General features: G+C 45.3%; 1 protein-coding gene across 1 annotated transcript in view; it reads left to right on the forward strand.

The window, feature by feature from the left end:
- LOC128644199 (sodium-dependent multivitamin transporter-like) overlaps window positions 1-16,361 on the forward strand; it is a 258,026-nt gene extending 241,665 nt beyond the window's left edge. The window contains exons 11-12 of the mRNA XM_053696898.1: window positions 6,792-6,971; window positions 16,170-16,361. Of these exons, the coding sequence (XP_053552873.1) occupies window positions 6,792-6,971; window positions 16,170-16,361 (372 nt within the window). The remainder of the gene's footprint in view (window positions 1-6,791; window positions 6,972-16,169) is intronic.
- The last annotated feature ends 545 nt before the right edge of the window (window positions 16,362-16,906 follow it).

The following is a 16,906-nucleotide window of genomic DNA, read 5'->3' on the forward strand; positions in this document are numbered from 1 at the left end:
GGGAGCGGTTTCCACTTTAAACAAACGCACCACTATACCCATAGAGGATAGTTGTGCTTTCAAAGATCCTATGGATAAAAAATTAGAAGGTTTGCTTAAAAAAATGTTTGTTCAGCAAGGTTACCTTCTACAACCAATTTCATGCATTGTCCCTGTCGCTACAGCCGCATGTTTCTGGTTCGATGATCTGATAAGAGCGGTCGATAGTGATTCTCCTCCTTTGGAGGAGATTATGGACAGAATCAATGCTCTCAAATTGGCTAATTCTTTCACCCTAGACGCCACTTTGCAATTGGCTAGGTTAGCGGCTAAGAATTCTGGGTTTGCTATTGTGGCGCGCAGAGCGCTTTGGTTGAAATCTTGGTCGGCTGATGCGTCTTCCAAGAACAAGCTACTTAACATTCCTTTCAAGGGGAAAACGCTGTTTGGCCCTGACTTGAAAGAGATTATCTCTGATATCACTGGGGGTAAGGGCCACGCCCTTCCTCAGGATCGGCCTTTCAAGGCAAAAAATAAACCTAATTTTCGTCCCTTTCGTAGAAACGGACCAGCCCAAGGTGCTACGTCCTCTAAGCAAGAGGGTAATACTTCTCAAGCCAAGCCAGCTTGGAGACCAATGCAAGGCTGGAACAAGGGAAAGCAGGCCAAGAAACCTGCCACTGCTACCAAGACAGCATGAAATGTTGGCCCCCGATCCGGGACCGGATCTGGTGGGGGGCAGACTCTCTCTCTTCGCTCAGGCTTGGGCAAGAGATGTTCTGGATCCTTGGGCGCTAGAAATAGTCTCACAAGGTTATCTTCTGGAATTCAAGGGACTTCCCCCAAGGGGGAGGTTCCACAGGTCTCAGTTGTCTTCAGACCACATAAAAAGACAGGCATTCTTACATTGTGTAGAAGACCTGTTAAAAATGGGAGTGATTCATCCTGTTCCATTAAGAGAACAAGGGATGGGGTTCTACTCCAATCTGTTCATAGTTCCCAAAAAAGAGGGAACGTTCAGACCAATCTTAGATCTCAAGATCTTAAACAAGTTTCTCAAGGTTCCATCGTTCAAGATGGAAACCATTCGAACTATTCTTCCTTCCATCCAGGAAGGTCAATTCATGACCACGGTGGATTTAAAGGATGCGTATCTACATATTCCTATCCACAAGGAACATCATCGGTTCCTAAGGTTCGCATTCCTGGACAAACATTACCAGTTCGTGGCGCTTCCTTTCGGATTAGCCACTGCTCCAAGGATTTTCACAAAGGTACTAGGGTCCCTTCTAGCTGTGCTAAGACCAAGGGGCATTGCTGTAGTACCTTACTTGGACGACATTCTGATTCAAGCGTCGTCCCTTCCTCAAGCAAAGGCTCACACGGACATTGTCCTGGCCTTTCTCAGATCTCACGGATGGAAAGTGAACGTGGAAAAGAGTTCTCTATCCCCGTCAACAAGGGTTCCCTTCTTGGGAACAATAATAGACTCCTTAGAAATGAGGATTTTTCTGACAGAGGCCAGAAAAACAAAGCTTCTAGACTCTTGTCGGATACTTCATTCCGTTCCTCTTCCTTCCATAGCTCAGTGCATGGAAGTGATCGGGTTGATGGTAGCGGCAATGGACATAGTTCCTTTTGCGCGCATTCATCTAAGACCATTACAACTGTGCATGCTCAGTCAGTGGAATGGGGACTATACAGACTTGTCTCCGAAGATACAAGTAAATCAGAGGACCAGAGACTCACTCCGTTGGTGGCTGTCCCTGGACAACCTGTCACAAGGGATGACATTCCGCAGACCAGAGTGGGTCATTGTCACGACCGACGCCAGTCTGATGGGCTGGGGCGCGGTCTGGGGATCCCTGAAAGCTCAGGGTCTTTGGTCTCGGGAAGAATCTCTTCTACCGATAAATATTCTGGAACTGGGAGCGATATTCAATGCTCTCAAGGCTTGGCCTCAGCTAGCGAGGGCCAAGTTCATACGGTTTCAATCAGACAACATGACAACTGTTGCGTACATCAACCATCAGGGGGGAACAAGGAGTTCCCTAGCGATGGAAGAAGTGACCAAAATCATTCTATGGGCGGAGTCTCACTCCTGCCACCTGTCTGCTATCCACATCCCAGGAGTGGAAAATTGGGAAGCGGATTTTCTGAGTCGTCAGACATTGCATCCGGGGGAGTGGGAACTCCATCCGGAAATCTTTGCCCAAGTCACTCAGCTGTGGGGCATTCCAGACATGGATCTGATGGCCTCTCGTCAGAACTTCAAAGTTCCTTGCTACGGGTCCAGATCCAGGGATCCCAAGGCGGCTCTAGTGGATGCACTAGTAGCACCTTGGACCTTCAAACTAGCTTATGTGTTCCCGCCGTTTCCTCTCATCCCCAGGCTGGTAGCCAGGATCAATCAGGAGAGGGCGTCGGTGATCTTGATAGCTCCTGCGTGGCCACGCAGGACTTGGTATGCAGATCTGGTGAAGATGTCATCGGCTCCACCTTGGAAGCTACCTTTGAGACGAGACCTTCTTGTTCAGGGTCCGTTCGAACATCCGAATCTGGTTTCACTCCAGCTGACTGCTTGGAGATTGAACGCTTGATTTTATCGAAGCGAGGGTTCTCAGATTTACCACAAAATTTGGAAAAAATATATCTGTTGGTGTGAATCTAAAGGATTCTCTTGGGACAAGGTTAAGATTCCTAGGATTCTATCCTTCCTTCAAGAAGGATTGGAAAAAGGATTATCTGCAAGTTCCCTGAAGGGACAGATTTCTGCCTTGTCGGTGTTACTTCACAAAAAACTGGCTGCTGTGCCAGATGTTCAAGCCTTTGTTCAGGCTCTGGTTAGAATTAAGCCTGTTTACAAACCTTTGACTCCTCCTTGGAGTCTCAATTTAGTTCTTTCAGTTCTTCAGGGGGTTCCGTTTGAACCCTTGCATTCCGTTGATATTAAGTTATTATCTTGGAAAGTTTTGTTTTTAGTTGCAATTTCTTCTGCTAGAAGAGTTTCAGAATTATCTGCTCTGCAGTGTTCTCCTCCTTATCTGGTGTTCCATGCAGATAAGGTGGTTTTACGTACTAAACCTGGTTTTCTTCCAAAGGTTGTTTCTAACAAATACATTAACCAGGAGATTATCGTACCTTCTCTGTGTCCGAAACCAGTTTCAAAGAAGGAACGTTTGTTGCACAATTTGGATGTTGTTCGCGCTCTAAAATTCTATTTAGATGCTACAAAGGATTTTAGACAAACATCTTCCTTGTTTGTTGTTTATTCTGGTAAAAGGAGAGGTCAAAAAGCAACTTCTACCTCTCTCTCTTTTTGGATTAAGAGCATCATCAGATTGGCTTACGAGACTGCCGGACGGCAGCCTCCCGAAAGAATCACAGCTCATTCCACTAGGGCTGTGGCTTCCACATGGGCCTTCAAGAACGAGGCTTCTGTTGATCAGATATGTAGGGCAGCGACTTGGTCTTCACTGCACACTTTTACCAAATTTTACAAGTTTGATACTTTTGCTTCTTCTGAGGCTATTTTTGGGAGAAAGGTTTTGCAAGCCGTGGTGCCTTCCATTTAGGTGACCTGATTTGCTCCCTCCCTTCATCCGTGTCCTAAAGCTTTGGTATTGGTTCCCACAAGTAAGGATGACGCCGTGGACCGGACACACCTATGTTGGAGAAAACAGAATTTATGTTTACCTGATAAATTACTTTCTCCAACGGTGTGTCCGGTCCACGGCCCGCCCTGGTTTTTTTAATCAGGTCTGATAATTTATTTTCTTTAACTACAGTCACCACGGTACCATATGGTTTCTCCTATGCAAATATTCCTCCTTAACGTCGGTCGAATGACTGGGGTAGGCGGAGCCTAGGAGGGATCATGTGACCAGCTTTGCTGGGCTCTTTGCCATTTCCTGTTGGGGAGGAGAGTGTCCCACAAGTAAGGATGACGCCGTGGACCGGACACACCGTTGGAGAAAGTAATTTATCAGGTAAACATAAATTCTGTTTTCTGTATCCCACATGATAAAGGTGCTGAGGCACTGAAACTGATGTTGATGCTGAATTTAATTCATATTCAATTTTATATTAAAAGGGATTACGCTTTTGCTTATTCCATTAATATTTTTAATTTGAGGGACAATTTTATATACTAAAGTTTGGCACATCAATGGGGAAGGGAGAAGTTTGCCCTAATTTATATTTTAATTATTTTGAAATAGTTGAGATCTTATTTATTAGAAACAACCCATTTAAGACTAACAGAAACATTTTTTGTTGGTTCATTGATGACTTACTTTTGGTTTGAGCAAAATGCTACCCTTCCTGATTTTTGCTCTGTAACAGTGATAAGGAATTAGAATTTTAATCTGATGTTGTGCAATTTTCTTTTCGTTTGTGGAATTATTAAAGAATTGTTTAAAAAAACAATTGCAGGCAATACCATACTATGAGATGATTCACATCGTCCTTTTAATTTAAAATAAAAACGCTATACCCAAAGGACAGTTGATGAGTTTACAATGCAACTTTACACAATTATCTTCTATACAAGCTGATGAATTAGTAGAAAAACTTGCTGCTCGTGGGTATAAAATGAAAGGTGAGATAGCTAGAATAGAGAGAAGTAGTCTCTTGGAAAACAAACCAAAAAACAGATTTGTCCACAGTAAAATCCCCATTCAAGGGGGGGGGCGGAGCCAACTGCCGTGCAGGACAGTCGCATCAGTGTTGAGCTCTGTGCGATTTCTGAAGTTTATCTTTTGTTAAACTAACACACTTTCTAAAAAACAGCGCTAACAGTACCCTGAATAAATTTTATTAAAAACCAATATCAATTGCCAAAAAGTTCAATACATAATCTTTATTGAACGATAGCCTTTTACTGCAAATGCTTGATCACAATTAATGAGATAGATACCCCCACATAAAAATTATGTATGTATATTGTTGGGTTTTGTAATATAAGGCTGTGTTACCTTAATGTCTCAGGGAGTATGGTAGAAAATTCTCTGCGGAAACTTCTTTTTGTTCCTCTTCGTTCTCCTCTCCTCTGTGGTCTTGTAAGTGTGGCGCTGCTGCTCGATTCACTGAACACTAAGGAGTGTATCAGACTGGAAAAGAACTGCAAACACAAAAGAAGAGAGAGCGCAGCCACGACTCACGGTAAAAGTTTTTAATATATCCTTACTTCGCAAACAAACATATTGCACTTACAAACGTTTCAATAAAAACAGGCGTCTCTTGGTTTACTTTAATCGTCCGTTACTGTGGTATGGTTGATCTGTCCTTTTTCGCTGTATGCGTTCACTCTTTGGTGTCCCTCGAGTTACGCTCCTTCCAATTGCTCTTTTATTTGTAGCGGTGCTTTTTTGACTAACTTTTCTGTGCCGTCTACGCGTTTCTTCCGTCTTCTGCGGACTTTCTCAAGACTCTTTTGGCAGTGTATGAAATGTTCGCGGGGATCCACGATTTAAAAGTCCGTTACTCCTCCTCTCTCCAATGACGTGGCCCAATTGGCTCTTTAGAAATTTCTACGCCCACTTGCACAGTTCATCGGGCAATTGTGTGAAAGAAAGGTAACAATGTTATTAACTACCTATTTCGTACATGTCATCTCCTTACATTTACCTCACGCATATAACGCGCTACAGTGTACCTTTTACATATAAGTTAAAAATAAACCATAAAACCTATCTAGATAAATGACATACGTATAAAACACTTCTACAACCTAATGTTCTACATTAGTGTCTACATTAAACCTATTTAAAACTATTTTAAACTATTAAAAACAGCAGCATGAAATTCCCTAATAATTTACCTATATACCTATGTACCTATACTCGATGTTTGAATATTTAAAATCTAATGTATAAACCCTAGCTCTCATATCGGTTCTACTTATGTGCAGCTTCTATTTTTGTAAAGGTTACTTGATCTATCTTATAACATAAAGGCTTGAAGATCCAAGTCAATATTTAACCCCTTTGGAGCCAGACTTTCTAATATGTGAATCCATTTCGTTTCCTTCTTTCTTAATATAGTTAATCTTTGATGTGGATTCGAATCTATGGGAACTATTTCTAAAATGCTAATCTTTAGACTGGTGGGATCTTGTCTGTGGTGGGTTCTAAAGTGTTCAGACACACTGTGGGTTTTTAACCCCATCTCAATGTTGTTTATGTGTTCGTAACACCTCCTTTTTATTTTTCTCTTTGTTCTCCCTACATAGATCACCCCACATTTACAGGTGAGACTATAAACTACATATGTAGATTGACATGAACCTCGTGAGGTAATCGGTATAGTTTTGGTATGGTTCCAATTATCTATGGAATCTCTATTCCAGATAATGGGACACATGCAACAATTCTTTCTACCACACCTATATGTCCCTGGTTTTTGTACAACCCACTGATTTAGGGTGCCAGAGTTCCTTATATTGCCCCCTATCGGGCCTTTTAGTTTTGATGGTGCTAGAATATTTTTCAGATTTCTGTTCTTTTTGAAGACTACATTTGGTTTATCCTCTATAGCTTCTTTCAACCAAGGATCTGCCTTTAGTATTCCCCAATGTTTCTGTAGTGTCTTTTTAATAAATCCAGCACCCTCGTTATATGTCGTGATGAACCTTACTTTCTTATTCAGGTCATTTTGATCTGGTTCTTTTTCCCTTTTGGGGAATAATAATTCCTCCCTTGTACACTTCTCGTTATGTATCCTAGCTGCTCTAATGCTATCTCTTCCGTAATCTTTTTCAATAAATTTCTTTTCTAAGATATCTGCTTCATGGTTATAATCCTCTAATTCAGTGCACTGAATTAGAGGATTATAACCATGAAGCAGATATCTTAGAAAAGAAATTTATTGAAAAAGATTACGGAAGAGATAGCATTAGAGCAGCTAGGATACATAACGAGAAGTGTACAAGGGAGGAATTATTATTCCCCAAAAGGGAAAAAGAACCAGATCAAAATGACCTGAATAAGAAAGTAAGGTTCATCACGACATATAACGAGGGTGCTGGATTTATTAAAAAGACACTACAGAAACATTGGGGAATACTAAAGGCAGATCCTTGGTTGAAAGAAGCTATAGAGGATAAACCAAATGTAGTCTTCAAAAAGAACAGAAATCTGAAAAATATTCTAGCACCATCAAAACTAAAAGGCCCGATAGGGGGCAATATAAGGAACTCTGGCACCCTAAATCAGTGGGTTGTACAAAAACCAGGGACATATAGGTGTGGTAGAAAGAATTGTTGCATGTGTCCCATTATCTGGAATAGAGATTCCATAGATAATTGGAACCATACCAAAACTATACCGATTACCTCACGAGGTTCATGTCAATCTACATATGTAGTTTATAGTCTCACCTGTAAATGTGGGGTGATCTATGTAGGGAGAACAAAGAGAAAAATAAAAAGGAGGTGTTACGAACACATAAACAACATTGAGATGGGGTTAAAAACCCACAGTGTGTCTGAACACTTTAGAACCCACCACAGACAAGATCCCACCAGTCTAAAGATTAGCATTTTAGAAATAGTTCCCATAGATTCGAATCCACATCAAAGATTAACTATATTAAGAAAGAAGGAAACGAAATGGATTCACATATTAGAAAGTCTGGCTCCAAAGGGGTTAAATATTGACTTGGATCTTCAAGCCTTTATGTTATAAGATAGATCAAGTAACCTTTACAAAAATAGAAGCTGCACATAAGTAGAACCGATATGAGAGCTAGGGTTTATACATTAGATTTTAAATATTCAAACATCGAGTATAGGTACATAGGTATATAGGTAAATTATTAGGGAATTTCATGCTGCTGTTTTTAATAGTTTAAAATAGTTTTAAATAGGTTTAATGTAGACACTAATGTAGAACATTAGGTTGTAGAAGTGTTTTATACGTATGTCATTTATCTAGATAGGTTTTATGGTTTATTTTTAACTTATATGTAAAAGGTACACTGTAGCGCGTTATATGCGTGAGGTAAATGTAAGGAGATGACATGTACGAAATAGGTAGTTAATAACATTGTTACCTTTCTTTCACACAATTGCCCGATGAACTGTGCAAGTGGGCGTAGAAATTTCTAAAGAGCCAATTGGGCCACGTCATTGGAGAGAGGAGGAGTAACGGACTTTTAAATCGTGGATCCCCGCGAACATTTCATACACTGCCAAAAGAGTCTTGAGAAAGTCCGCAGAAGACGGAAGAAACGCGTAGACGGCACAGAAAAGTTAGTCAAAAAAGCACCGCTACAAATAAAAGAGCAATTGGAAGGAGCGTAACTCGAGGGACACCAAAGAGTGAACGCATACAGCGAAAAAGGACAGATCAACCATACCACAGTAACGGACGATTAAAGTAAACCAAGAGACGCCTGTTTTTATTGAAACGTTTGTAAGTGCAATATGTTTGTTTGCGAAGTAAGGATATATTAAAAACTTTTACCGTGAGTCGTGGCTGCGCTCTCTCTTCTTTTGTGTTTGCAGTTATCTTTTGTTAAAACCTGAGAAAGTGCTTTATTTACACCAAAAACTATCCCTGGTGTTATTGACAGCTGACTGGTCAAGCTTCTCCTTGGTCCGGCCGGACTGAGGAGGTCAAAGTGCAAGAACTCAATAGCTACGCCGGGCGCCTTCAGACCTAGGCCTATCACCTCATCTGAGCTCTCTCTCACCTGCCTAAGCTCTGGAGGGTCGGGGATCCGCTCCGGAGCTGACACCTACATAGAAGCCCTAATCGGTCCCTGAAGAGGGGGCATTAGCGTTGCTGCCGTCTGAGGTACGTTCGCGCCCACGTGGCGGGTGACTAAGGCAACGGAGGCACATGTTAGATCCACTATGGAGGGGCTGACACAAGACTAACCTGCGGCTACAACAGACTCTTGGGCTATTGAGGTCGGGACTCAGCACCTGTGGAGAGTATCGGCTACAGGCGGCCCTGAGTGTTTCTCGAGTGCCGCGGACCGCACACTGCCGCCATCCTGAACCTAGAGCCTCACATACCGGACCTTCTTTGAGCAACATAGTACACACATTCAGAACTGCTGACCTTACTGCTGGGATACTCTGAGGGGGTAAGATTGAAAAGTTTTCCATCCACACTACACATAGCATGATTAAGCCCTCCTGAGGCCCTATATTTTAGGTGTGTCACACTATTCCACACCTAACAGCCTGGGCTACTACCTAAATCCATCAATCCCTGATTCCTCATATAGCCTTGAAGTAAAGGGATATTATTAAGGGCTCTCCTATAAGAACCGGGTTGTTTGTATTATGCCTCAAGTGCCCTAGAGCACATTTCCAGACATAGGCCTTTATTGAACCCAGCTATACTTGTTACCACTTACTCTGTGTAAGATTAAGATAACGTCTGCCTCTCTTTCACTTGTGGCCCAACACTCAATATCTTCAAACAGAGAATTAACTGTTAAACTGTTGGTGCTTGTTACAGAAGCATTAGTTATTTTGTTGTGAAGAGCTTATTTCCCAGCAAGCCAACGCCTAAGAAGGGCTCCAAGAAAACCGTAACAAGTATCATTTCATAAAGAGTTAACTCTTTTTTTTTCAGCTTTTAGAAACTATTGCCTAAATACACATTTTTGCTGGCCTCAGCTCTAAGTTTAGGGATAACCAATCCCATTGTCTAATCACCTCTGGAGCCAGACTGCTAATTGATAAGATGAACTTGTAAACTTGTTATCTTAAGTACTGTAATCCTATTGTGGCCTGTCAAAGGACAGTGCTCTCTATGTGTGATGGGGGATTTTGTGCTTCCCCCCCCCTCTCCCCCTGGGAGTGCCTGTGTGCATGTAACCTTAATAAAAAGCAGGCTGGGCATCCCAGTGCTGAGTTCTTGTTTGACCCTCAATCGCAGCGTTGACTCGTTTTTGTGGGCAGAAGGGTATCCTAGCTGTACTGCAGCTAAGGGAGATTATTCTATATTTGCGAGACTCATATAGAATACTATGGAAAGCAGCTTCTCCCCTCTTTAGCAATAGGGATCCAGGCTACTAAGCGGTCCATCTCTCAGCGAGACTAAGGGTAACCGTAACATTTGGCGGCAGCGGCGGGATTTTCCTGGATTTCCTAGGAGAGGTACAGAACGGATGGAGAGCGCTTACGAAAAATTGAAGCGTACAACCCTAAAAGATTTACTTGAAAGCAGAGGGGGGTACGCCAGCAACCGGCCGAGGAGAGAGCTGATCGCAGAATTGAACGAACTGGATCAGAGCTTCACAATGGCGGAAACACCGACCACGATTAGTGACGAAAAAACCAGGATTGTTCGGGAAAGGCTCTCATTATACGGGCCGAACCCCTCCATGGAATTGGTACAGCAGTTGATGGCGGAGGCGGACGAGGATATACGAGAGACTCGAGCCCACGAACTCAACCTAGCGAACGCACACCGCAATGCTGTAGCCCCGCAGGTAATCATCCCTGTCGAAAATGCTGGGAGGCCCAAGATACCCTATACGGCATTTCGACCCTTTCTAGAGAGCGAGACAGGGATTGATGAATATTTGGCGGACTTCGAAAGGCAATGTGCCCTGCACCAGATTCCCAACAGAGAGTGGCCCACGATATTGTCTGGGAAACTATCCGGGCGAGCCCTGGAAGCCTTTCGTACTCTGGGTGCTAAGGAAGTGACACAGTATGAGCTAGTTAAGGAGACACTGTTGCGACGGTACGCTGTAACTCCGGACACGTATCGCCGACAGTTTCGGGGCACGGAAAAGAAGCCTAACGATACCCATATGGAATGGGCGCACCGAATGCGGAGAGCGGCAAATCACTGGCTGAGCGGAAGTAAAGCGGTGACTGGGGAGGAAATTTTACAATTGTTTCTCTTAGAACATTTTTATAATGGCATGGAACAGCAAGGGAAGGAATGGCTGCGAGACAGGCGGCCTTCTACCTTAGAAGAAGCAGCCAAATTGGCCGATGAACATTATGACTCCCGTCTTCACGAACCCATGAACTACCGAGCTCCAGCACGGGTCGAACCCAGAGAGGTTTACCGTGCACCCCCTCGTGCTGAATTCCGAGCCCCGGTGCCCACAGGGCCCGTCCGACACTCAGGACCACCCAATAACAGCTCTGAGCGTCACAGACCGACTTGCCACCGATGCAAGCAACCAGGGCATTTCATGGCTAGCTGCCCCCTTAATACGCACCAGACACCCAGGAATTACAATTACCCCTCTGGGTCCTATCGTCCGGCCCGGGCCCTCTGTGTTAACCAAGAGGCCCCTATGGAGGGATATGTGGGGCCGCTTCACGAGGCAGACCCTGTATATGCTGCCTCAGATAACCGCCAGCACCATCGGCAGAGGGTATGGCTCGAGGGGCGATCTACCGAGGGATTGCGAGACACAGGGGCTACTATCACGCTGGTACAGAGTCATTTGGTGCCAGAGCACAAGCGATCCGGACAGACTGTGGCCGTTAGAGTGGCGGGGGGGGATGTGTACAAAATTCCAACAGCTAAAGTGCATCTTGATTGGGGAGCCGAAAAGGGGGCTGTGAACGTGGGCCTAATGGATAATTTACCTGCCGAAGTACTACTGGGCAACGATTTGGGCCCCATGACTTCTGCCTATGCTCCAGTATGCAACAACGAGGCGGACCCAGTGACTACACGGGCCCAAGCCCGGACGGAGCGAGAGCTCTCACCAGTGCGGGAGACACAGGTAAGACCTACCCCGACCTTGCCTGACAGGTTAGGCCCCATACCCTGGGACACCCCAGATGCTTTCGAGGCAGAGTCTAAGACTGACCCGACCTTACAAAAGTACCGGGAACGAGCAGAGACCGGAGGGGGCGGGGCAGATAACGAAACATTCTTATGGGAAAAAGGGAAACTATACCGCTGGACAGAGAAAAGGGGACAGCGTAGGCGACAGCTGGTAGTGCCCCACAAATACCGTCAAGAAATCCTCAAAATAGGCCACGACATCCCCTTAGCAGGCCACCTAGCCGTTACCCGTACCCTACACCGCATTACTCGCACGTTCTTTTGGCCAGGGGTGCACGCTGACGTTAGAACTTACTGTAACACCTGCGATGTGTGTCAACGAGTAGGAAGGCGAGGCGATCACCCTAAAGCCCAGCTAGTAAATATGCCCATTGTAGAGGAACCCTTCAGCCGGGTTGCTATTGACCTAGTGGGACCACTGGCTACCCCTAGTCCCTCCGGTAAGCGCTACATTCTTACCGTAGTGGACTACGCTACCAGGTACCCAGAGGCTGTCGCCCTATCCAACATACAAGCGGATACGGTAGCGAATGCACTAGTACAGGTGTTCTCCCGGGTAGGATTTCCAAAAGAAATCCTATCCGACCGAGGCACCCAATTTACGGCTGAATTAACCCAACAACTCTGGCAGGTTTGCAAAATTAAGTCCCTCCTGAGCTCCCCATACCACCCCCAGACGAACGGGCTGTGTGAGAGGTTCAATGGGACCCTCAAGCAAATGCTCAAGACGTTCACTCAGGAATACCGAGACTGGGAACGCTTCCTGCCGCACCTCCTATTTGCTTATCGGGAGGTGCCCCAGGAAACGACAGGGTTCTCTCCCTTCGAGTTGCTCTACGGAAGAAAGGTACGGGGACCCCTAAACCTGATCCGGGAGCACTGGGAGGGAGAGATGGAGGCTGACGGTGTCCCCATTGTGCCATACGTGCTGGAACTCAGGGACCGAATGGAGCAATTAGCCAAATCCGTGCGGGCTAATCTCCAGTTGGCCCAGAGAAGACAGAAAGTATGGTACGATCGGGGGGCCCGAAAGAGAATCTTCACCATAGGACAAAAGGTGTTAGTACTTAAGCCGGTGAAGACAGACAAATTGCAGGCGTCCTGGCAGGGTCCCTACCAGATCGTAGAGAAAAGGGGAGACACCACTTATGTGATAGCTAGCTGCCATGACAACAATCTTAGAAAGACATTCCATGTAAACATGCTCAAGGAATATTTTGAGCGACCAGAGAACGTGACGGCCGTATGTTGTTCCCCTCAGGAAGACCCCGACAGTTTACCCATTCCAGACCTATTAGAAAAGAGTCTCCCCACAGGTATAGTGGCGCAGGTTCAGATAGGGGACCGACTTAGCCCCACTGAAAGGGAGCAGCTCAACCAACTCCTCCAGTCCAAACACCTCACCTTCTCCCCGAAGCCAGGGTACACTACTTTAACCACCCACCAGGTAGATACTCCGGGACAAGCTCCCTTGCGCCAGGCTCCGTACCGAATCCCCGAAGCAGTTAGGACAGGAATGAAGGAGATCGATGAGATGCTCCAGCTCAGGGTAATTGAGCCCTCCGATAGTCCATGGGCCTCACCAGTTGTCTTGGTGCCCAAGAAAGATGGGACCACCCGGTTCTGTGTAGACTATCGGAGGCTCAATGAAAATACCGTGACGGATGCTTACCCTATGCCCAGGGTAGACGAGCTACTCGATCGTATAGCCAGGGGAAATTACCTGACCACTATTGACCTCTGCAAAGGTTACTGGCAGATTCCCCTGGCCCCGGAGGCTATCCCCAAGTCGGCATTCGTCACCCCATTCGGCTTATATCAGTTTAGGGTAATGCCGTTTGGGATGAAGAATGCCCCAGCTACATTCCAGCGCTTGGTGGATAGGCTCCTGGATGGCTTCCAGAGTTTTGCTTGCGCCTACCTGGACGACATAGCGATCCACAGTGAGTCCTGGGAGGACCACTTAGCTCATGTGGGAATGGTTCTGGATCAGATCCGGGCTGCTGGCCTGACTCTGAAGCCAGAAAAATGCCACTTTGGGATGGCCGAGGTACAGTACCTGGGTCACCGGGTGGGGTGTGGAAAGCAGCGACCAGAGCCGGCCAAAATAGAAGCTGTCGCCAATTGGCCCACCCCCATCACTAAGACTCAGGTCCTAGCCTTCCTGGGCACGGCAGGGTACTATAGACGGTTCGTACCAGACTACAGCACACTTGCCAAACCCCTGACTGACTTGACCAAGAAGAACTTACCTCGACAGGTCCTGTGGTCTCCCCACTGTGAAACGGCTTTCCAGGCTCTCAAAAATGCTCTAATTAACGCTCCTGTCTTGGCGGCCCCAGCCCTTAACAAACGTTTTATCGTCCATACAGACGCTTCCATGTTCGGGCTGGGAGCTGTCCTCAGCCAAGTAGGCGAAGATGGAGGGGAGCATCCAGTTGCCTACATTAGCCGGAAGCTCCTGCCCCGCGAAGTCAGCTATGCAGCGGTCGAAAAGGAGTGTTTGGCTTTGGTGTGGGCATTAAAGAAATTGACTCCCTATTTATATGGTCAGGAGTTCACTCTGGTCACCGACCATAACCCGTTGGTGTGGCTGAACCGGGTCTCTGGAGATAACGGCAGGCTATTACGTTGGAGCTTATCGTTGCAACCCTTCAATTTCACCATTACTTACAGACCTGGGAAACAGAATGGCAACGCCGACGGGTTGTCCAGACAAACAGACCTCAGCCCCGCATAACCAGCGGTCTGGACAGCCTTAGTCTGCCCCGAAAAGGGGTCAGACCGTGTCTGCCAGAGTGTTCCACAGAAAGGGAGCACTGTTACAGAAGCATTAGTTATTTTGTTGTGAAGAGCTTATTTCCCAGCAAGCCAACGCCTAAGAAGGGCTCCAAGAAAACCGTAACAAGTATCATTTCATAAAGAGTTAACTCTTTTTTTTTCAGCTTTTAGAAACTATTGCCTAAATACACATTTTTGCTGGCCTCAGCTCTAAGTTTAGGGATAACCAATCCCATTGTCTAATCACCTCTGGAGCCAGACTGCTAATTGATAAGATGAACTTGTAAACTTGTTATCTTAAGTACTGTAATCCTATTGTGGCCTGTCAAAGGACAGTGCTCTCTATCTAAATGTGTGATGGGGGATTTTGTGCTTCCCCCCCCCTCTCCCCCTGGGAGTGCCTGTGTGCATGTAACCTTAATAAAAAGCAGGCTGGGCATCCCAGTGCTGAGTTCTTGTTTGACCCTCAATCGCAGCGTTGACTCGTTTTTGTGGGCAGAAGGGTATCCTAGCTGTACTGCAGCTAAGGGAGATTATTCTATATTTGCGAGACTCATATAGAATACTATGGAAAGCAGCTTCTCCCCTCTTTAGCAATAGGGATCCAGGCTACTAAGCGGTCCATCTCTCAGCGAGACTAAGGGTAACCGTAACAGTGCTCTATCCAAATTCTTTCTGGTTTACCAGCACACAATACCTCTGACAAGTTATGCCCTGCTGGACTGCATTAACTTTAACATCATAGATAACAGCACTGCAACAGGGCGGGATGAGTGAACTGTAATATTTGAGCCCTAATAAGCCACAGATCTATTTTCTGGAACATCCGACCTAGTGAGCGATTTAACTCACTTCTGTGGCCACAGTTTTTACCTAGAGGACTGCTTGGTATTAAGATCTCACTCTGACTTCAAACTTTCTGTGTTGGAGTGAGGCTTCTCTATACGGCTGTCAAGGCCCACCTTACACTCTCAGAGATTGACCTTTACCCAGAACTCTGATAAAATTAATGTTACAATATTTGAGCTGCTGCGTCAGCCTATGTACCTCTGCAGCCTAGGCTCAGAGTGGAGTGTCTTAACCCACATTTCTACTTGCAGGAAAAAAGTTTATCTATGTGTGTTAGACACAGAGTGGAATACTATTCTTGTCTAATGTCTGCCTATTAACATCTATTTCTCTCCCTCCAGCGCTGGCAGTCACTATAATATTGTAAGCAAATATTGTCCAGAGGGCTTGTATGTGTATTGTTTTAAACCTAGATTATACAATAAACTGTCGTGGGATTTCCCACGCCAAAGGCCCTTGCTACAAACCGTCACTATTACTATTCCCAAAGACCCCTTCACATTCATAACTGTTGTGTAAACAAATGCTATTAGGTTACATACCTGGATTGAAATGTTCATTGTATAAGCTAACCTTGACCTTCTCTCTACAGATATGTTAGTATAAAGGTCCACCTATGTACAAATTGAAAGTGTAACGGAGCCACTCAACTTATAGGATATATCACTGGTATACAGTCCTGGATATGTCATTATCCACTAGGCGCTAAAGACCAGAAGCTTATCACTTTGACAATCTTTGACACTCTCTCCACCCCTTTCCCTTTCCTGTTGTATACAGGTGCAGCAGGTCATACCCCCATTCCTTTTTCCGTCTTGGCCCAGTGAGGGCGTCTTCCCCCGGAGAGGGTGTATACTGAGAGTCTCACTTTGCCCATCTTTGCGGAGGACTGACCAAGATCTGATACTACCCAAGGTCATGTTAGCAGATTTCACCCTGGCTACAAGCAAATCGCTGAGCATGGCTGCTTAAACCAAGACTGACATCAGGGGGACTTTAGTACAATCTTCCTCACCATTGTTCCACTCATTTATACTCTACATTAAAGAGCAAGTGTCCAAACACATTGATCTGGCAGAGGAAACAGGCTTAAAAACATGTCCCAAACTACTAAGAGAAAATCAAAACCGTCCCATCCGCCCGGGAAAACAGTTGCAGATCATTTAAAAAAACCAACATACTGGGAAATCCCAAATGTATAGAGAATACACTTCTGCACTAGAGAGCAGTGAATCTGAAGGCAGCATGGATTCCCAATCTCCTATACCAGATACTCTATCTGCAAACATTGTTGATGTTCTAACCAGACGTATGAACCTCCTTCAAGACACGCTAACAAAATAAATCAAAGGCTCTACAGCTGAGCTCCGTAGAGAAATTGGAGCATTGGGAGAACGCACTGAAACTTTAGAGCGTAAACAAGAAGACCTGGCTGTGGACCATGCCCACCTACAAGCCTATTCCCAAAACCTAGTGATCCAGATATCTGACCTGGAATTAAAACTAGCCGACATGGA

This window comes from Bombina bombina, unplaced genomic scaffold (genome assembly GCF_027579735.1).
Source record: "Bombina bombina isolate aBomBom1 unplaced genomic scaffold, aBomBom1.pri scaffold_524, whole genome shotgun sequence".
NCBI lineage: Eukaryota > Metazoa > Chordata > Amphibia > Anura > Bombinatoridae > Bombina > Bombina bombina.